Here is a 23,621-nt window from a genome sequence, read left to right as displayed (position 1 = left end):
TCCACCGTTCTGGATACAACAGAAGGTCTGACGGGAATGCCCGAGTTCCTGGATACGGGAAACAACGATCCAGAAGAAGGAGACGAGGACTCTGCCATATTAAGCGATAGCTCGCGCATAGGCCCACTCACGCCAGACGAAATCACCATTTTAAAGAGCTTTGATGAAGAGTATCCCTGCAAAGAAGAAGGGACAGCAACGAATCACCACGAAAATGTCAGTCCTCAGAAGACGGAGGACCTACGATCAGGCCCAAAGAAGCGGGTGTCATGGGGAATACCTCTGCACGCAGAAGTCTTGGACATCCCGCAGTCGACCATGATTGGACCTGAGGATGAGACATGGGAGGAGCAGAAAGATCCGTCGCCACCCAGGCAGAAATCAGGCATAAGCCGGGGGCCTGATGCAACTAAGATGCCCGATTTTACGGAGTTCCAGGAAACAAGCTACAGGCCATTCGTCGTCCCGCCGAAACTTCCAACAACCTGGAGGGAGTCGCCCAGACTCGGGAACAACACACCGGACGCTTCGGAAGACGAAACGCAGCCAACGCAATGCGAAGTAAAAATCGTTAAAACCACGCTAGCGTCGACCCCGGACAATTATGCTCATTTTATATCTTCCGACAGAATACTAACTAGCCCCATTTGTAGAACTTTAAAAGCTATTGGACTTTTCGACGAGACTAAATTATTATCCGAGGAATTAATCAGGAACCGCGTAATAATCACCCACAACGAAGAAGGAAAAATTTTCAGCATTGTCGGAACAAGAAGCTTCTATCATGAAATGGGAGAAGATGAGCTTACATCAGCATTAGCAACGCTCAGGGACGCCATAGAGACCGAACGCGTCCGCACGCTCCGTATGGCAACGTATGGCGAAACCTTACACCGTTTTGACGCCACGGCGCTCCAGAAATACTGCCAAGTGATTTTCAAACGTACACCCATCTTGATTACAATCTGCACCGGCGAAATCCAATTACCACCAGAAGATAAACGGGAAGAAATCATCCGGCACTATCACGAAAGCCTTATAGGAGGGCACAAGGGCGTGACAAAGACGTACCGACGTATCCGCGGCCTATTTGACTGGCCGCGCTTACGTCGAGATGTAGAGGATTTCGTACGAAGTTGCCAGAGTTGCCAGGAACAAAAGCTCGTACGCATTAAGACACGAGAACCGATGTTAATCACCGATACGCCCGCTAGGCCCTTTGATAAGGTAGCATTGGACACTGTAGGACCGCTTCCCCCTACACCAAGCGGAAACCGTCACGTACTGACAATGCAATGCCAACTATCGAAATTCTGTATGGCCGTCCCTTTACCGGACATACGAGCCGTTACTGTGGCCGACGCCTTATCGCGTTACTTTATCGCAATTTTCGGCGCACCGCGCGCAATACTCACGGATCGCGGAACAAGTTTCATCAATAACGTAATACAGGGAATAGCTGAAACGTTTAAAATCAAACACGTAACCACCTCGGGATATCGACCACAGACCAACGGTTCCCTCGAAAGAAGCCACATAGTCTTAACTGAGTACCTGAAACATTACCTGGAAAGATACGAGGATTGGGACTTGCTACTTCCGTTTGCTATGTACTCGTATAACACCTCGGTACACGAGGCCACGAAATTCACCCCATACGAAGTGGTTTTCGGACAATTAGCTCGAGATCCGTTTACGCCTATGTCCCGTGAGGAATTGCTAACATACCCGGATCAGGTTTGGGCAGCCGGAGTTGACACCGAGACATTGACAACCGTTTACAAACCATCCATCGACATAGACATCTCAGGGATCCTGCCAACGCTCACGGAACACCACGTAAGAATCTTGTCCGACCATCAAGGAAAGGAGCCCCAGGGGACCCTTCACGACGCCCATGCGATAGCAAACGCAGTCGCCCTGGAAGACATCGAAAGACAAGCAAGGGAGCTGGCCACCCATCATCGTACCGAAAACCTAACAACTTATGTTACCTATGGACTGCCCGGACTGGGAGAAATTTTCATCGTTCTCCTTATTGTCTGGATTGGATACCGTTTTTTGAAGGCACGCCGCACACAACATCGCAAGCCCTCAAGGACCAAGACAAAAGTGGATATAGAGATGGTACCATCCCGTCCCCCTCCGCAAATAATTTCAAGACCCCGTCCTCTTGCTATTACATCCTTTCCTCCAGACCTACCCGTTATACCGCCCACGAGGACAAATGAAAAAACTCAGGTAGAACAAGCGAGAAAGTTCGCGGGCTCCGAGCCATACTTCGAAATATTCTAGACCGTAGCTGCTGACCGTAGCAATAAACCCCACGCGATACATGTAGAATCAATCCTCGCGATGCGCTCTGCTGCGAAAATTAGGTAGTAGGGATAATAGCATATAAGACATCAATCAAGCGAGCGAGATACAGTCGTTAGAAAATCCTTACAACAACGAGAAAATGGAGTATCCCACCTTTAACGATTCAAAGCACGTCCGCGCATCCCTGGCCGAGGCCGTCCTCCCGCGCCGCCTCCAAGGACCCTTCGGACGGAGGCTATGCGTGCGTCCGGAGACGACGTGCACGGGGGAGGACGGACGCGTCTAGGCGTTAAAAACCCAGACACTGTGCGGGGTATGCGCGTGGACGAACCCACCGGAAAATTTCAAAGATTACCGCAAGCTAGCGGTGCACTGGTTGGCAAGTGAGACCAGGACCGTCGCACTAACCAGGTGCACCCAGTGCCGGAGGCGCCATCTAAAATGGTCTGTGCCCGGAAATTGCACCGGTTGTATCCGGGCAATAGTGGAAGCAGAACCGCGATTTCTCCCGGCCTTCCCGATTCTGGAGGCACCAAGGCCGTTGGAGCCTCGCAAACCCCGGGATGTGCCCTGGGTGATTCCCGCCGGAGCGGAATAAAGGAGCACCTCTCGCTTTAGGTAATTACCCATGACACTGTAATCACTTAAAAGTGACGCGATCGGATTGTAATTGTTTCGGTTTTTCATTTCCATTCGCAGCAGAGCAACTTCACCCAAAGGCCACAGCTGAGAGACTTAGGCCCCAATCAGATTTTCGATTATTAATCACCTTTATTGCTATTCTTTTTCCCCTTTTTTCTACCATTATTTATGTAACAATATATGGGTTTTTCGTTGCTTAATTATGATTCATTCATTAGTTTCTCCTTGCGTCCCCTAGTTTTAAGTGCGTTATTCATAGTATTAAGACGCGGAAAAAGCGTACGCGCCGACAACTACGTACGGGTTGACGACGAAACAGCCTCCCGAGGCCGTTTCGTGTCTAAGTGGGGTGGTGTTACATGGGCCCTTTAGGTCCATCCCGTGCTTGCTGTCCACGCGTCGCTTTTGTTTCGCAAGGGCGATCCAGCGGAATCGCCTCGCGTGTAGCAATCGAGTGGTGCTGAGCCCGTGGCAACAGCGATGGGGACAGCGACCGCGCTCGGCCCAATTCCCCAATTATTTCTCAATAATCAGGGAATTGGTGAAGCAAGCGACAGCTGCCGACGGGGCAGTTTTCCCCATTCGTAGGGATCGTTCGAGGTTCGGCCCGCGATCGGGAGCCGCAAAAAGACGATTATTATTCGAGTGCTCGAGTTAGGAAGTCGCGACGGACCAGAGGACCGTCTAGATACCGCGACCACGTCTCCACGCAGATTCCGCGAAGCGCGATCGGCCGATAGTAATTCGTAAGAAGGGTAACTCCGTCCGACACACAGGAAACGGCACAGCCGGGAGAGCCCTTGCGCGTCAATCGAGACCGACGTAGGACCGCGTAGAAGTACGTTAGAGACAGTGCGGTACGACGGGCTCTAGGCCACCGACATCCGAGAAGCACAGCGAGCGACCACGACCTACCCGTGGGTCAGCGACACTGCGAGCGACCGAAACGCGAGACGGCAAACGTGCCGCGCGACACCCGAGCGACACAGCGAGCGACAGCTGAGACGAAGCGCTGTCTCGAGGTAGGATAATCTTAATTATGTAACAATATATTTATTCTTATCGTTTCTCCCTTATATCCCCTGTACTTTATTCTTTCAACCCCTTGTCACCTTCCATATTCCCGGTAAGTATAGTCAAGGTGGGCCTTAGCCCTTCGATAGAGCAAGAACCCGATAAATCATTCCAACCGCTCGGGGTGATTTACAGGAAGTCCTATATCGGGACGTAACAGTATAAACCGATATATTCAGGAAACTCTCCTCTATCTTTTGAGACTAAATTGAACTCTCTAGCATTCTTGGTATTCACGTAATACCTCATTCGTGACCAAAATCGTGCGCTTTTTACAAAAACTCATGTTTTTCAAAAACTGAGTGCGATCGAGCAATTCTGTTTACGGATTCGTGTTTGGGATGAAAAAATCTACTAGGATCTCGGAGTGCATATTGCAGATCCAAATATGTGTTGGACAGTGTAGTTGAGACACCCGATTGCCTACTGTGGCTTATCTATACGCCGCGTTGTATAATGTATACTAATGTTAAAGGATAAAACTCAAAGATTTCGTTAATATTTTTCGAAGTAATACATACATATTATTATTATACATCTAATAAACTGTACTTTTATTTAAAAATATTTACTGATACTTCTAAAATGGCCGAAGACAATTATGTTCGAAATTGACGAGAAATTACTATTACTTCAAAACTTTAAATGCGATGAGGCGCGTCTTCCCCGAGGTTTAATCGATTTCAAATTTTGCACAAATTATTTTTTCACCAAATCGAACAAAATTGGGGGGCGGCGTGCAAAAAATGTTATAGTCGAAAAATAAGGTCCACCCTAATGTACATAAACATGGCAAAAGCAAAATAAACAATTTTAAAAAAGAGCCAATGCTACTACATATTCTTCGCAAATATTATGCGGAGTCGAAGAAACTTGGAAGGGGTAGCAGTCGCGCGGGGGGGGGGGGGGGCGTCGCTGGACAACGCTCTTATAAACAGTAGTAGGAGAGACTGTTGTACCATGCAACACTTTTTACATTTTACTTTTTTTTATTTTTTGGTTACGATATTTTTTAATTGAAAAGTGGTGATGGTGGTTATTGAATATTCCTTTACAACGTTCTGTAATTATTTTAGTGTTTTACAGTGATATTGAAAGTTGAAAATTATAATGCTAGTGCCATGTAAAATGGTACAACATGGTCATGTACCATGGAACACAACCTCTTGTACTTTCGAACACAGTCAAATTTTGGTTTATAATCAAAAGTTGCGCTTCCTGAGTTCCGGAATTTTGCCAGAAGTCTTGACAAAGTGGTTAATTTAACATTATAAACTTTGCATGCTTGCCTGATTGATATTTTAGTCGCTGCAGGAGCCATAACTGCCTGAACAGCGTTTTCCAAAGCATCTGGATCAATTAGAGCCCACTTAACACTCTCTTTACTTCGTAGCATGATTACACTAGTTTACAAAATCCAAACACTTATTTTTTATCCAGACTCCGCTATGAAATTCTTATGTAAGGTGGTCCCCTGAACTCAAAAATCGACATGAAAAAAAATCCTATGGATACGTTTTTGAGATATCACCCGATGAATATTTTGGTAATTTTTTAAGAAGATGACCCGACGTTTCTGGCCATATCATGCGTTAGAGTTGACCGATTTGATCGCGAAAATTCTTAAATTAAAGGCAATTAAATTGCATTTAATTCGTTCTTACAGTGTTTTCCAATTGGACCAATAGTTTAGGCGGAATCGAGTGAAACTTAAGAAAAATGTAATGTTTTGGGGCCGAAATTGAAATCGAAAATTAACTACATAGCCTGGAAGACATAAAAATTATCCTGTGACGTCCAATTTCTTATTTTTTGCGTAGAGTGCGCACCTTTACGAAGAAAATACGCCCAATTTCAGCAAAATCCATGCTCAAATAAGGAAGTTATGGGCGATAGAGTGGGAGTGCCTATTTTCAACTTTTCCCTTATTTTTGCATTTCTTCCCGTTTTTTGGCGAATTACGTATTTGTCTTCAATGAAAACAAATTTAAATATATTTTTATTTTATTTTATATCATTTTTTAAAAACAATTCTGACTCTTTCTGTTTCTTTTGCCCGCATTGAGATCAATTTCTCTTACAAGGAATCAGTTGTAGTCTCCCATCATTGATTCATCCCAGAATCCTTGGTAGCGTTTCTCAATAGTTTTCATCTGCTGATGAAATCTCTCGCCATGTTCGTCGCTTACAACGCCAAGATTTGGTAGAAAGGAATCCAAATGTGAGTGGTAGAATCCAAATGTGCAAAATTTCATAGTGGAGTCTGAATCAAAAATAAGTGTTTGGATTTTGTAAACTAGTGTTATCTGCAAAAAAAAAACAAAAAAAAATTGCATCGTGTACCTTGTACCATGTTCCGCGGTACAGGATGTTGTGTGTTCCAAGGTACAAGACGGTGCACATTTATACTAATATTTCTGCAAAATTTAGAGATTAACTAAAATTACTGAAGCAAGCATGTTTATTTACTCGCCAGGAGATGTAGGCTACAATATACGTAATACTGGTCACACTTACAATTTAATGTCCTTACTAAATAATAAAATTACTGAAACGAAAAAGATTGACCCAAAAATGATGCCTTTTTAGCCTCTTTTTGGGCCCACGATTTTGGAACTGAATTTTGTGCCAAATGATAGCTTATGATGAGACATCAATCACACTAAATTTTCAAATTGAGGTAACAATTAGATTCTGAGATATGGGAAGTCAAAGAATTGAAAATTCATCAATGCGTCAGCCCATACGCTTCGATGTATGGACTTTTATGTCAGTCCGATAATGGAAAGAATTGTTCCCGCAGGTTTTGCTGACTGCTAACAACGAGTTTGAACTTAGATTTTCAAAATTCACAATGGCTGATTCAATATAGCGGACCGTATATCTAAAAATATCCTACTTTTCATAAAACTTTGGTCTAATATTTGAAACGTAAAAAGTTAGAAAATGAATTTTCTAAACTAAAGTAATATTTATGAGTTTAATAATAATTCGTTTCAATTTTGTGAAAGCTGTGTATTCTGATTGACAGAATATATATGTTTAGTTACGCCCGTAGCCGCTGAGTGCCTCTGTATTAGCAACATTCTCGCAATGGAAGTTGCGATCCTGCGTCGTTAAATATGAAGTTGGTAGATATAGGTATACATAATATTCTCATCAGTTCTTGATAGCTTTGAATTAAGAGTATGTGTTGTAAGTTGAGAAACTCACAAGTTTCAATTCATTCTCTGCGAAAGTGGAAACATTCTTTTCAGAACTACTTCTTCATCCTTCCCCTCAATCCTTCATAGGACAACTGTTCAAACTATTTCTTTTATTTTTATTATAATCATCATCATCCTCATCATTATTATTATTATTCTAATACTAGAAATAGATAATTAGAATTATAAGCTGTAGTTTTTTAAACATAATGTCATTAACCACTTCCGGCGTAGGCTAAGAGGGGCAGAAGCGGTATAAAGGTAATAAGTTCTACTGCGTTTACAGTATTTCAAATACCTTAATTGTTGTTAACAACTTACACCAAATTCGTAACTCAAAAAAACGAAAATTAGCTGAAATAGACACTATTCCACCCAAAAGCAAAATCTGCAAAAATTGTTATAATAAACTCACTAAAAAAACATATATATTAACGCCTCGTTCCGATCCCAATGTGCCTGATTTATCTATTTATCGAAAAGGAAACAATTGCCACAAACGATGTACATTTGGCTGTAAAGGTACTGAGAATTTAATTTCAGTTCCAAATATAATTCGCCGTGAACTACTTATGAATTATAAATTCCTAACTAAAAACAATGCCTGTATATGCAGTACACATGTAGGCATTACTAACTATTGGCTACTTGTCAAGCAAATCTCATAAGAGATAAGTACTGACGAGCAAAGTATGGTAAGTGATTGTATGTATGAATATTATCAACAATTGAAAAGAAATGAAAAACCTGTATTTGATATGGGCGATATAGATTCTATTGACAATGAGGCTTTTAAATCATGGTTTGCTTACGATAAAACACAATTCAAGCAAATCTGTACTTTTACGGACAATTGTGTGTCAAAGCATGTTGCTGTTTTTCTGTGCAAGCTACGTATTGCCCTCTCTAATCAACAACTTGCTTTTCTCTTTAGAGTTTCCGACCAAACAATTGCCAATTACATGAACTTGGTCAGAGGGAATCTTCTTAAGAATCTAGTTCCGAAATTCATTTATAATAATGATCGCTCTGTATTGATCACTCATAATACAACCATGGCAAAATTATTGTTTGACATTCCTGATGACCAAGCTTGTATGATATTTGATGTTACCTATCGTCTTACACAGAAGTCAAAGAATTATGCGGTACAAAAACAATTGTGGAGTGAGCAAAAAAAAATGCCACTTGTCAAACCTATGGTGGCCTGTTCACCGGACGGTTGGGTATTGTTTGTTCTTGGACCATTTGATGCAACTCACAATGATGCAATGATATTGGAAAATTGTTTCAGCAGATATTCAGATGAATTCCATTCATGAAGGCGACACCATTTTACTCGATAGAGGTTTTCGCGATGTTGTGAATTTCTTAACAATCAATAAGAAATTGCACGTTCATTGTCCTGGGCTTGGTCAACTTGATACTATTGAAGCAAATACTTCAAGGTTTGTAACTAAATGTCGGTGGGTAATCGAACAAGTTTTTGGTCGACTTAAAAAAAAATTCAAAATCTTTTCTTTGCCAGCTCATAATGCAACTTTACGAGATGATTATGAATCCCTGTTGATAGCTTTTGCTCTTCTAAACTTATTTCATGAACCAAGCATCAGTAACAAAAATTACGCAGACATTGCACATATAATGAAATCTCGAGTAAATGTTCCCAACCATTTGAAACTCGTTGCTCAGGAATTTAATCTTTTTCAACTTAAATCACTATATCTTGAGCTTGAATATACAGCAATGGATAATGACGAAAATAATAAAGAACTTCAATTGCCTGAACTCACAGTACACGATTTATATTACCTCAGCCTCGGTCCATATCAAATAAGTACTGCGATCTCCTATTATATCAGCAAAAAGAGAGAATTTTTCTCATTCATAGGTTTAAACCAAACCCTAAACATCGAACAGCAGCTTTGGCTTATGCAAGATACGGGATTTCAGTTGAAAATCCATTGCTAGTCAAGGCATACATGAAATCCCGATACCGCAATGGCAAACATCACCACATTTTCATACTTATTGATAAAAATAAACCCGGACGAGAATCAATCATAGAATATTACTGCACATGTGAAAGTGGTGCACGAAAATTTGGCTACCACATTATCACAATTGTATGGTTCCTCGGATATGGTCAATATCATACGCTGGATGTACCAAATCCTGATATATATAATGTATCCAGCACTATTTCCAAAAATCAAATTCAAGAAATATAAATGTCTGTGTTACAGGTGTTTTTTTTAATATATCGTCCACCATAATCGGCCATTGTGAATTTTGAAAATTTAAGTAGTTCACGGCGAATTATATTTGGAACTGAAATTAAATTCTCAGTACGTTTGCAGCCAAATGTACATCGTTTGTGGCAGTTGTTTCCTTTTCGATAAATAGATAAATCAGGCACATTGGGATCGGAGTGAGGCGTTAATATATATGGTTTTTTAGTGAGTTTATTATAACATTTTTTGCAGATTTTGCTTTTGGGTGGAATAGTGTCTATTTCAGCTAATTTTCGTTTTTTTGAGTTATGAATTTGGCGTAAGTTGTTAACAACAATTAAGGTATTTTAAATATTGTCAACGCAGTAGCTGCTTCTCTCAGTCTAAGCAGGAAGTGGTTAATGACATTATGTTTAAAAAAACTATAGCTTATAATTATAATTACCTATTTCTAGTATTAGAATAATAATAATAATGATGAGGATGAGGATGATGATAATAAAAATAAAATAAATAATTTGAACAGTTGTCCTATAAAGGATTGAGGGAAAGGATGAAGAAGTAGTTCTGAAAAGAATGTTTCCACTTTCGCAGAGGATGAATTGAAACTTGTAATTTTTTCTCAACTTACAATACATACTCTTAATTCAAAGCTATCAAGAACTGATGAGAATATTATATATACCTATATCTACCAGCTTCATATTTAACGACGCAGGATCGCAACTTCCATTGCGAGAATGTTGCTAATACAGAGGCACTCAGCGGCTACGGGCGTAACTAAACATATATATTCTGTCAATCAGAATACACAGCTTTCACAAAATTGAAACGAATTATTATTAAACTCATAAATATTACTTTAGTTTAGAAAATTCATTTTATAACTTTTTACGTTTCAAATATTAGACCAAAGTTTTATGAAAAGTAGGATATTTTTAGATATACGGTCCGCTATATTGAATCAGCCATTGTGAATTTTGAAAATTTAAGTTCAAACTCGTTGTTAGCAGTCAGCAAAACCAGTGTGAACAATTCTTTAAATTATCGGACTGACATAAAAGTCCATACATCGAAGTGTATAGGCTGACGCGTTAATGAATTTTCAATTCTATGACCTTCCATATCTCAGAATATAATTGTTACCTCAACTTGAAAATTTAGTGTGATTGGTGTCTCATCATAAGCTATCATTTGGCTCGAAATTCAGTTCCAAAATCGCGAGCCCAAAAGGAGGCTATTTCTTGGGTCACTCGTTAGTTTTGTCGCTTAAAAATTTGTTTACTTCACTACACACACAGTTTCACCACAGACAAATAGAACTTCCGTTAGAGCTACCTAGTGGCATTCTCTACAACAGGTAATGAGTTTCAACCGTTTATATAGCACCATAGTAATAGACAATTTTCCAAGATACACTATGCCCGAGGTAAAACACTCTCCCTTACTAATTGTAAGTGGGCTGATGAACATAAAATACAGTAGTGCAGTTTTATCTCTACGCTATTAACTAGTTATCAATGGCATTCAACATTTTTTATTCGATGGCATTCATTTGTTGCAGGCATTTAAAAAAATATGGTAGCATGCGGTATTAGGCTTGATCACCAGAGAACCACTGAAAAGACTGGCGACGGTCACGGATGACCACTGTTGCATTAAACGTGTTAACTACAACCTTCGTTGAAGAATTTAATTAAAACTGTTATTTATGCCAAATAATTTGAATTTCGCTCGTTTAAGAGGTACTGCAACTTTCAGTGGAAGCTGAACAGAAAGTAGTAGTTTCATCGATAACCTTATTCACATCTGTAAATGTATTACACTAGAACATGCCTGTGTAACTGCCATTCCTCTGAGTATGTACAAACCGCCTTCATTACTTGAGGGCGCAGATGTGAGCACAGCTGTGGACAAGTGATGTCGCCAGGAATAAAAAAGAAGTGGAGAACGTTATATACATTTTTGGAGCTGCCGTCAGTTATAAAAGGTCTACATTCTCTGCATTCGCAAAGAGTACGGTACCGCAGGAATATTGGCCACAGAGTTGTGATTTTCGTTCTATTTGAGAGCTATGTATATGCCCATGCATCTTGAAAAGTGCCCGTACGAGTAAAGAATTGTGCAGGCCTGCACTGGAGAGACCCAATATATCCGTAAATAAATTAAATAAATTACATATATGTAGAAAGTGAATCGTCATACCTGCTGAGTGCTTCAGTCTTCGCTAACTTGATACTAAATTTAATACCCTCAACGAGGCTGGCTACGTCGTCGGAGTGGCTCAGATATTTTGGGAAGATCAGAGGCTTCGAAAGGGGATCGTTGTTTCGCAGACGCAGGTAACCGCGGCTTTTTGGATGCAGGTAAGTTGGAATTATATAAATTGTGCGGTTTGCACCCTTTAATTCGCCAACCATGCCCGTTTCCGCACAGTCCGCAAGGTAACCACCAAAAATTAGTTGTATATCCGGATGGTCGTCCTTTGGATTCGCGTACTTCGTATTTACCATTGCAGTTACCTCAGATATGCCTGTTCAACAATTGGTAGAGGTGAATTTATAAAATATATTTCATACGAATGTGTACAGGGTGCATAAAAAGTAATGGTCACTGCTGTCAGAGGTGAATCTACACCTCTGACTTGGTGGACATTTGTAAAAAAAACTGGCCTTACAACCATTTATAATATTGAATATCAATGTTGACGAATTATCCATGTGCTCTACTCAATGGGAAGATAAAAATTTCAGAAGGAAACATATGTTGCACGAACACCGTTTTGGCGGGAAAATTGTTAAAATTTACACAAATTGTATTAGAGTGTGAAGAGCCACTCAATACGCAGTGTTTCCTGTTTCCTCTCACTCACACCGACGTCTCTTCCTTCTCCTCTGAAAAAAAAACAGCGAAAATATATCGATTCGCGAAAACATAGTTGGGCATCGATATGAATGCGAATGAGAGGAAACCGGGAACGTGTAGGAAAACTTTACGAGACTCCTGAAACAGGGACAAAAGATAGCTGATTCGCTTTATGTGTCACGTGCTTAAGCTGTTCATAAGCAGTGTATTAAAGGAATATATGTATGTAATACAATGATATTCACATATAGCCGAACACCCTGCAGGGTGTCCCAAACATGATGGAGTTCCTTGATAAGGGTCACTAAGGAGGTGATTTGAAACAACTTTCTCCTTAGCGAAAATATTGTCCGAAGCTTCGCTAACGCAATATTAACAAATAACTCCGACCAATCAGAGCGCGTGCCTCCCGCCCGAACTCCCGCGGTAGCGTTGGCTACGAAGTAGGTGGCTGCTCTTGTACTATGAACGTACGAACACGCAAGTCGACATACATCGAAGGAATCTCCGTTACACAGTTTTTTTTAAAAAAAAACAGAATTTTAAATAATAATTGTTGGAAGTGAGAGGACAAGAAATACGTAAATTTCATTTTCAAATAAAGCATAAACGAAAAGGTAATATAACAGAAAATGTACGACAAGTGTTCGTAATTCGTTATTGAGGTAAAAATCCGTAGTTTAATAACGGCCAACACAACTAAATTTAAAAAATAGTATTAGGTGTTTGGATAAATTCCTTCCGACTACATTTACATAAACAGTACAAATTTACCGAATTTCTATTGCGGTGGTATTTGTAACCTGTCAGAAAAATGGCAAAAGGTAGTTAACAATAATGGAAACTATTTCGATGATTGAATAGTTTTCATATTTTTTAAATCAAACTGTTATTGAACCCTAAAATCGAACAGAATTTATTTCTACACCTAATAATTACTAATAAATTAAATAACACTCACGCCTACGAGCATTCTTTTCCTTCCTTTCCTTCCTTTTCGGAATCCTGTGTCACTAAGTCACTGTACCGATTCTAATCATCGGCACTCAGTTCTCAACTGATCGCAGGTATACGACACCACCCGAAGGTAAGGATCGCAACGTCAAGTGCGTTCGTGTTAATTTACCGAATATTCACTTCACTGCTCGGCTACTAACACTGATCACTTAATTTATTTTTCATGGAACGTGTTGTTCATACGTTATGAAAATTGGTGGCCCCGTGGCCGATTACGGTTAGTTGAGCAGTTGCTCGTTGTGACAACACTTAGCGTCTATGCACGCCTCAGCACGTACAATCAGTTGTCTTTGGACGGCCTGGAAAGATTGTGGCGTTATATTCGCCACCGCAGCGTCAATTCGCACACCGGCGTGTTCTAGTGTATGCACTGGCTGACGGTACACCTTACCTTGAAATGATTGTTGTACAACAAATATAAAACATAAGTAAAAAAAATACACCTATAAAAAAAGTAGGAGCAGTAATGGAATTACTTTCACGTAGCCCCAGAAGAAAAAATTCAGCGGAGTCATATCCGGTGACCGTAGGGGCCACGCAACAGGACTGCCGCGGCCGACCCACCTGTCCTGGAAGGTTTGATCTCGGTACTCGCGGACAATTGTGACGTAGTGATGTCTAGCCCCGTCATGCTGATAGAACATGTTCCGTCGGATCTCATATGGAATATCGTCCATGAGATCCGACAGAAGATGCTCTAAAAACACTTTATACCAGCACCACATATACCAGCCGGTTACGGATGAAACATGTTTTCCGTCAGACCTCGGCGTACCTTCATTCTGCTGGCACTAGAAGAAAATGTAGAAACATCCACTATTAGATAATATTTTTTTTCCTTAATTAATATTTGCTGTAGTTATCTTGTACTGTGACTTACTCTAGGCGGCGGCTTACGTTGCGCACGTTGACGGTCGAATCTTCATCGATGGCATCCATCACGTTTTGTTGCACCACAGGATTTCGCGCTGCTCTGGGTCCACCCATACCACTTCCTTGCGACATCATTGACCCCGTCGATAATCATCTTGACGCCAAACGCCGAACCGTACATTCGCTTGGGGTTCGGATGCGCGGGTATTCCCGTGCAAACGCTCGCACAGCAACACTTGCGTCCACGTTGTTCCGGGCGTACACCCAGAACATCGACTAAAACGTGCTTCGCAGAAGTGCAACGAACAAACCATTTATTTCCTTTTATTTCCAATGCACACATTGCATCGAGATAGACAGCAGACATCACATGTATCGGTTCGAAAGGGTCCGAAGAGAAGAGAAATAAAAAGTCTTCGAGTTGCTATAAAGAATCCCTTGTCCAATACCCTGAGTTCACGGCAGCTACGAGGCGGAACCAATTAAGCCATAAATTACCCATAACTGTCAGAAACCGTTCTCTATCGCCGACTCGCGGGACAATACGGTCATAAACCGCGACTCAGGCTAAATGCTCCCACGCGGGACTACGCGCAGTCAGTGAATTCCCTCCTTTCTTCCTGTGTCTTTCCGCGAGGCGCAATTAAAATTAATCAGGCCGATGGGCCATTGCAACAATTATTTATTAAGGAAAAAATGTTATCTAATAGTGGATGTTTCTGAATTTTCTTCTAGTACCAGCAGAATGAAGGTACACCGAGCTTTGAGAGAAAAGATGTTGCAGCCGTACAGCTATGTGCGGGTGCAACATTTGCACTCCGGGGATGGCGACCTGCGGGTTGAATATTCGGTCTGCCTGTTGGGAAAATTCCAAGATAATCCGTTGTTCTGCATATGCATATTGTGGACGGACGAAGCATTCTTCACTAGGGAAGGGTGCTTCAATGGCCATAATGGCATGTGTGGAGCGACGAGAATTCGCTAGCGCTTCGGTCACGCGTAGCACAAGTCCGTTCATCACTTAATGTATGGGCCCGCATTTGTGGCGATTTTATCCTTGATCCGTACATACTTCCAGACAGGATGGACGGCCCAGCGTATAAAGTGTATTTAGAGAATGTTCTATCAGCATGACGGGGCTGGACGTCACTACGACACAGTTGTCCGCGAGTACCTAGATCAAAGCTTCCAGGACAGGTGGATCCGCGGCGGCGGTCCGGTTGCGTGGCCCCCACGGTCACCGGATATAACTCCGCTGGATTTTTTCTTCTGGGGCTACGTGAAGGTAATTTCATTATTGCTGTTACTTTTTTTATAGGTATTATTTATTTACATACGTTTTTTATTTGTTATACAACAATCATTTCAAGGTAAGGTGTACCGTGTTACGTACGCAGCCCTATCTTTGAAGTTTTAAACCCTTTCGGGTGTCCGGAATACACGTGACCCGGCGGGGTCACAGTTTCCTACGGTGGTGGGGTGCAACCGAGTTTTTCCGGAAAACCAAATATTCAATGAAGGTGTTCATATTCCCACTACTTTTTTTACCGAATTTCATTATATAAAAAGGGCCACGAATCAATACTCGGGAGCTCATTTCAAGACTAACACGCGTAGACGAAAGAGGCTTACGAGACCAAGTAGTATTTTGCTTCGAGCATTGTACTGAGGGAGTTAAAGGAAGATATGATACAACTTCAACACCACACTCTTTTTAATATAAAAACGAAGATGCACGTGTATCTAATACAAACGAAGGAATCGTACAAACATAGACCGACACGACGCGAGACGTTACCTCTAAGAGCCGGTAAGAGTCAGAGAGTGAATGAGGGCGCGCGTCACCTCTGGAGGCTATTTATACAGCCCTCTCAGAGGGACACGTCCCTCAAGCGACGCCGAAAACGCGCGGCAAATTTCGGCGCGAAAAGCGCGTCCCCGCACTGGAAAAACCCTGACCCGGGCGAACCTGGCTGCCAGAAGCGTACATAGCCATAGCCTAACTCACTCAGACCTACGGGGAAAAACCCAAGCGTACACAAAGCTACGGGAAAGTCGCGTCTCCAATATGGAGGCGAAGCAGTGACAAACCGCTACATCACCCCCCCCCGGTAGTAATTAACCCTTAATTACGAAAAACCAACTTGGAGTCTATCCGGAAATTTAACCCTTCTACCAAACCGGGTAACAAATCGCCCTGCTGGTGTGGTCAAATCCGGAGCAGTTACAATAGTTAACGCATTAGGAACTACAGGTGGAGTTACCGGTGGAATCTCGTTATCTACCTGCGGTGTCGCAACGTCATGAGGTACCATATTACTACACGGCAAAAACTGAGTGTAATTCGGTTGACTTGATATATCCTCCGCAACCACATAAGCAGGCTTAAGTCTATTAACTAAAATGACCTTATGCTTCCCATTTATATCTACAGTAAAAGTTTTCGAATTTCTATTAATTACACTATAAGGACTATCATTAGGTTGTTGCAAGATTGCCCTAGACGCATCGTGCCGAACAAAAACCCACTTACAAGTTTCCAGATCCTTAAAAATAAACACACGAGGAATACCATGTCGTGATGGTTCGGAAGGTCTAATGTCACGAAAATAATCGCGCAATTCCTTGACTAAAGTAGCGGTATCGGTGTTCGTTGATGACGATAAAAATTCGCCCGGCAAACGCAACGATGCTCCATACACCAACTCGGCTGAGGTCGTCTTCAGATCCTCCTTCCAGGGTGAGCGTATCCCCATTAAAACCATCGGCAGCACCTCGGTCCAGCGGGCATGCTGATAACAACGAATGGCAGCCTTCAACTGGAGATGGAACCGTTCCACCATACCATTGGTCGCGGGATGATAAGCTGTGGTATGGAAGTGTACTGAACCCAATAAAGAGTTCAACTCTTTAAAAAGGTGTGACTCGAACTGGCGCCCCTGATCCGTGGTCACACGCAGCGGCGTCCCGAAACGGCAAATCCATCCCTCAAAGAATGCCCGAGCAACCGTGGCTGCTTCCTGGTCATACAGGGGAAACGCCTCTGGCCAACGTGTGAATCGATCCACACACGTGAGACAATATCGGAATCCCTCGGACACCGGAAGGATCACAATGTCGATGTTAACATGTTCGAATCTTGCCGATGGTTGTGGAAATGATCCCAGAGGTGCAGCTACATGCTTATGCACCTTAGACAATTGACACGGGACGCAACATCGCGTCCATTCCCTGCAATCAAATTTAACCGACGGCCAAACGTAACGCTGGGTTACCAATTTGATCGTCGCTTTACTCCCAGCATGAGACAAACCATGTAGAGTATTGAACACGGCACGACGGAAAGGAACCGTGACGAAAGGACGGACTCTCCCCGTTGAAACGTCGCACCACAACTGCATAGTGCATCCAGGAACTGCTACCTGCTCCAGCGTCAACCCAGAATCCTTCTGTATAAAATCCAGGAGCTCCGGGTCTGTTGCCTGAGACGTCACCATCGCCTCGAAGTCGATCGCCTCTTCGACAGAATCCAGTCTGGATAGCGCATCCGCTACCACATTGTCCCGACCAGCGATGTGACGAATGTCAGTCGTGAACTGACTCACGTAATTAATGTGTCTAATCTGCCTCGGAGTATGCCTATCAGATTTACCGTTAAAAGCAAAAATAAGCGGCTTATGATCAGTAAAAACCGTGAAAGTTCTTCCTTCAAGCAAATGTCTAAAATGTCTGATTGACTTATACACTGCTAATAATTCCCGATCAAAAGTAGAGTAATTCCGTTCCGTGGCCGATAATTTGGTGGAGAATAAAGCTAATGGCTCCCAGTCGCTACCAACCCGCTGCTGCAAGGAGGCGCCCAGCATGGTATTTGAGGCGTCGCACGTAAGCGCCACTGGAGCACTGGGCTCGGAATGCGCCAATAAAGTTGCCCGCGATAAATCCTCCTTACAACGAGAAAACGCGTCACGAGCCACGTCAGTCCAAACAACCGGACTGTTACCCTTGATATTATTTCCCAGCATCTCATTCAAAGGTGCCTGGGCCTGCGCCGCCTTCGGTATGAAACGCCTATAGAAGTTAATCATACCTACGAAACGACGCAACTGTTTAGCCGTAGTTGGTAGCGGAAAATTGTTTATCGCTTCCACTTTTTCACCAACAGGGCGCGATCCCTTCTCGGACACGATATAACCGAGGCATTTGACTTCAGGTTTCCCGAACACGCACTTCCGCGGATTAACTACCAAATGATATTTGCACAACCGATCAAACACGATTCTCAAATGTTCTAAATGTTCCGACTCTGACGTAGATGCTATTAAAATGTCGTCAATATACGCGTAGCAAAAATCCAATCCCCGTAACACCTCATCAATAAAACGTTGGAAAGTCTGAGCAGCATTTCGGAGACCGAATGACATGAACGGAATATCCTCTTCCGCGACCGGTGTCTGATTATACGCGCGCATCAAATCAACCGTTGAGAAAATCGCTTTACCACGCACCGACTGCGCGAAGTCCTCAATATGGCGTATGGGGTGTCAGTCAGGTATTGACCGTGCATTGACGCCCCGATAACCACCGACGGCTCTCCAAACATCCACATCGGAACCTTTCGGCACTAAGTGTAACGAGGAGGACCAGATACTCCTTGATGGCCGCGCGATACATAGGCGCATCATCATCTCGAACTCCTTCTTAGCAAACTGGAGCTTATCCGGTGCAAGCCTCCTTGGCTTGCATGAAACGGGAGGCCCCGGAGTCGTCTTAATATAATGGCATGTACCATGGTTTACCTCTACCGGTGTACCCCCAGGCTTCGTTAGGTCGGGATACTTCCGCAGCAACGTATGATAGATGGACTCGTTCGCCACCATCTTGATTGATGCCTGCCCAAGTCGAACTGTGGACCCTTCTGATCGCAAGCTCGTAGTTGAATCGATGAGACTTCGATTACGAATATCGACCAACAATCCAAAGTGCGCCAAAAAATCAGTACCAATAATGGGCTTGGAAACTTCCGCCACAACGAACCTCCAAATAAAATCACGACGCAGAACTAGATTCAACGTATTTATCGCCGTACCGTAGGTCGCGATCGAAGTTCCGTTAGCCGCGGGAAGCTCGTAATCCGATTTCGGACCATGATCAATAACCATTCTGGGGGGAGCCACACAGAGGTCAGCGTCGGTGTCGATAAAAAATTGCGTAGCCGTACGACGATCGAGCATAAAGAGACGGCGGAAGTTCGGGCCGGAGTCGCTAGTCGACATTAACGACCGCCCCGAGCGTTTCCCTGGCTGTACGTGCAGGGCTCGATGCACCGATGAGCCTTATGCGCGTACTTCGCATGGTACCAGCACATACCATTTTCTGCGTGCTCCCTAGATCTCGAACGCGGCCTCGAAAAACTACGCGGACGACGCGATCGCGCTTGACCGACGCTTCGAGGGGCTTTATCCCTGCGAGAAAAACGCAGCTCATCAATTTGAGCCCTCATAACTTTGGTCTCTTCCTGGAGAGAAACGAGGAGCTGCAGCATTCTGTCCGTCATTAAGTCCATAGAACATGGTTGCACTGATGGTCCAGGGCGCGAGGTCTCGGCTACGACGGGCCGCCCGGGTATGGTCTCATAAATGGCGTCCGCTAACACAGTCACTTTGTCCAACACGGTGTCTTTTTGAGTCGCTAATATAGCTTGCACATTCACTGGTAAACGACCCAACCAAAGCGTCCTCAACAACGGCTCCGTCACGTACGACCCCGCCAAGCTTCTCAGGTGGCGTGAGAATTGGGAGGGCTTTTGATCGCCCATTTCTTCACGCTCCAACAATTGGCGGGTCTTCTGCTCTTCCGATACACCCACGCGACTAATCAGCTCCGCCTTCAATTTCTCATAAAGACCTGTGTCTGGAGGATTTAACAGCACGTCCCGCACTTCTGCCATGTACCGCGATCCTAACGCTCCCGTGACATAGCCTGATTTTATCGCATCAGACTCGATCCCGGTTGAGAGAAAATTCCTCTCCATAATATAAAACCACAGTTCTGGATCACTCGGTGTAAATTCCGGAACGCGTATACCGACACGATTAGTCCAAGACACGGGAAACATAGACGCTGCGGTATTATCACCATTTACCGCCATTGCGCGAAATGTCTACCACTGTCTTATATTACCTATCCAATGTTTTAGCACTTCAGCACGAAATCACCTTCGCGTATTATCACGTCGGGGTCACCACTGAGGGAGTTAAAGGAAGATACGATACAACTTCAACACCACACTCTTTTTAATATAAAAACGAAGATGTACGTATATCTAATACAAACGAAGGAATCGTACAAACATAGACCGACACGACGCGAGACGTTACCTCTAAGAGCCGGTAAGAGTCAGAGAGTGAATGAGGGCGCGCGTCACCTCTGGAGGCTATTTATACAGCCCTCTCAGAGGGACGCGTCCCTCAAGCGACGCTGAAAACGCGCGGCAAATTTCGGCGCGAAAAGCGCGTCCCCGCGCTGGAAAAACCCTGACCCGGGCGAACCTGGCTGCCAGAAGCGTGCGTGGCCATAGCCTAACTCACCCAGACCCATGGGGAAAAACCCAAGCGTACACAAAGCTACGGGAAAGTCGCGTCTCCAATATGAAGGCGAAGCAGTGACAAACCGCTACAGTACCAACTTTTACCATACAGTACGTAGAGTTGCTGATAGGTGTTGTGACTGTTAACTCTTATTTTTTGAGACCCCCGCATTTCTCAATGCGTTAAAACCGGGAGGTGGACCTAGGTACCGTGACAGAAACACTTAAACATTTGTAAAAGACTGAGATTATGTACAGAATATAATTAGTAATTATAAATTCAGTGTTCTCTTCAATCATCATCCGAATTTCCTCTTTGAGACCAACCCGCCAAGATATCTCTTTACCGCTCAAGGGGTATCACATTATAAAGTTACGAGGCTAAATTAACATTCCTACTGACTCCCGGGGATACCAGACCCCGGTTCGTCCGCTACTAACAAACTCCAACAAACAAATCAAACCTCGGCCTCGCAGCCGCCACTCTCATTGCCCTCAGCCTCGGCTCGTAACAACCGTCAGCCATTGCATACACTAGAACACGCCGGTGTGCGAATTGACGCTGCGGTGGCGAATATAACGCCACAATCTTTGCAGGCCGTACAAAGCCAGCTGATTGTACGTGCAACTGCAACTGCTCAACTAACAGTAATCGGTCACGGGGCCACCAATTTTCATAATGTAGGAACAACACGTTCCATGAAAAGTAAATTAAGTGATCAGTGTTACTGGCCATGCAGTGAAGTGAATATTCGGTACATTAACCCGTACGTACTTGACGTTACCTTCGGGTAGTGTCGTATACCTGCGATCAGCCGAGCACTGAGCGCCGATGATCAGAATCGGTACAGTGACCTAGTGACAGAGGTTTCCGAAAAGGAAAGAAGGGAAGAAATGAAATGTCCGAAGGGGTGAGTTTTATTTAATTTATTGGTGATTATTAGGTGTAGAAATAAATTCTTTCCGATTTTTTGGTACAATAATAGTTTGATTTAAAAAATATGAAAATAATTCAATCATTGAAATATTTTCCATTATTGTTGACTACCTTTTGCCATTTTTCTGACAGCTTACGAATACCACCGGGATAGAAATTCGGTAGCTTTTTACTGTTTATATAAATCCAGTCGGAATGAATTTATCCATGCACCTAATATTATTTTTTAAATTTAGTTATGGTCGCCGTTATTAAACTACGGATTTTTACCTCAATAATGAATTACGAACACTTATCGTACATTTTCAATTACATTACCTTTTCGTTTATGCGTTATTTGAAAACGAAATTTACGTATTTCTTGTACTCTCACTTCAAATAATTATTATATAAGTTTCTGCTTTAAAAAAAAAACTGTGTAAAGGCGGGATCTCCTACCTGCGATTGGTCGCTGCGACTGTTCGCAGCGATTTGACCCAGCGTCTGGCCCTGGCTGAATCTTGTTGCCTGCGACCAAATCTATTGCGACAATGGGACAGAATCCCAAGAAATAAGGAATGAAGTAAGAATTCAAATGTTATGGGAGTATTTATTTTTATATGTTACCTGTAGATTAATAATATGAGCACCTAAAAAGGGTAAAATCATGACGCCTACTTCTGATCTGTGTGTAGACACGTGTCTAACTTTGTATATATTTTTCGTGCAGACTTTTAAATCGAGTCTTTTAATTTTTTGTGATATAAAGGAAACAAATTTGTTCTGTATGAAACCCATTGAAAAATATCAGCAATTATCGGCGTTTTAATTACCTTCCGGGAACTTCCGAGCAAATTTCTTTTTTAAACGATTTTATTCAGCTTCGATCCTCTGTTTGTTGTATGTATGTATGTTTGTTTGTTTGATTGGTTCAAATCTGGAAACCCAATTTTAACCCACTTCCACCAATCCAATAGCTTTGAAACTTTGTATGCATGCATAGTGATGATGGCAATACAAAATTGTAAAAAGAAAAACCGGGGGGTGTGGAAAAATGACCCAGTCACCAATAATTTTAATCCATAACCTCAAATACAATCGACTTGAAGTCAGCCACTCGCGTTCTTTACGAAAACGACAAAAAGCCGCTGCGTTGTCCGGTTCGCTAGTCCGCATCGCGATTTCAATTTATCGCGGTCATGTCATGGAGCGAAATCGGTGGACAATGTATGGGTCGACAGTTTATGTATATGGAGGTCGCGTACGAGGGAATATATGTGAACATAAACAATATGATATAAGTAATTAATACAATTACTTAGCACTGTAGGGTTTATGCAAACTGTTAACATGTATATAACAATAACAGATATACAGGGTGTCCCGCTAAGGAATGGACAGCGCGATATCTCTTAAAGTATTGTCGATAAAAATATAAAAAAATAGGGAATTGCATGGTTCGAGGGGGCCCATTTATTAGCGCGAACGAATTTTGTTTTCGATTATTATTTTAAAAGATACGATGGTCAAGTTCGGTTTTTCAAATGGAACTATTTTTTTTGAAGACCTGAGTTGATAGTGCGTTCCAAGACAAATTCAATAAGCTTTAATGTATACACTTTATTTCCACTGGTTTTTAAGATATTGCGCTTGCAAATTTACTGATTTTCACTGCAAGAAACCCCTCTGGAATGGCAAAAACCGGGGGCGGTCTTACTGGCGCCACGGGTGGCACTGCCTGTTGAAATGGATACTTACCTGCCAAAGGTCTACGCCAGAATTGGCAGGCCCAAAGGCTGGACAATTCTTTTCCGTCAGAAATGCTACTTAGGTAGGTACATCTGCGGTATCGAGAAGCGCATCGTTACTTTTATTTCGCACTTGCT

At 42.8% G+C, this 23,621-nt stretch overlaps 1 protein-coding gene and 1 long non-coding RNA gene across 2 annotated transcripts in view; one reads left to right on the top strand and one right to left on the bottom strand.

The window, feature by feature from the left end:
• LOC143376215 (glucose dehydrogenase [FAD, quinone]) overlaps window positions 1–23,621 on the bottom strand; it is a 349,600-nt gene that overhangs the window by 41,504 nt on the left and 284,475 nt on the right. The window contains exon 7 of the mRNA XM_076826304.1: window positions 11,681–12,008. Coding sequence (XP_076682419.1) covers window positions 11,681–12,008 — 328 coding nt within the window. The remainder of the gene's footprint in view (window positions 1–11,680; window positions 12,009–23,621) is intronic.
• LOC143376245 (uncharacterized) lies at window positions 9,107–10,674 on the top strand. Its single transcript, XR_013087057.1, has 2 exons — window positions 9,107–9,489; window positions 10,407–10,674. It is a non-coding gene; the product is annotated as an uncharacterized LOC143376245 (long non-coding RNA).

Source organism: Andrena cerasifolii, chromosome 14 (assembly GCF_050908995.1).
Source record: "Andrena cerasifolii isolate SP2316 chromosome 14, iyAndCera1_principal, whole genome shotgun sequence".
NCBI lineage: Eukaryota > Metazoa > Arthropoda > Insecta > Hymenoptera > Andrenidae > Andrena > Andrena cerasifolii.
Note: the sequence above shows the minus strand (reverse complement) of the source record. Positions and strands in the feature narration are given on the sequence as shown.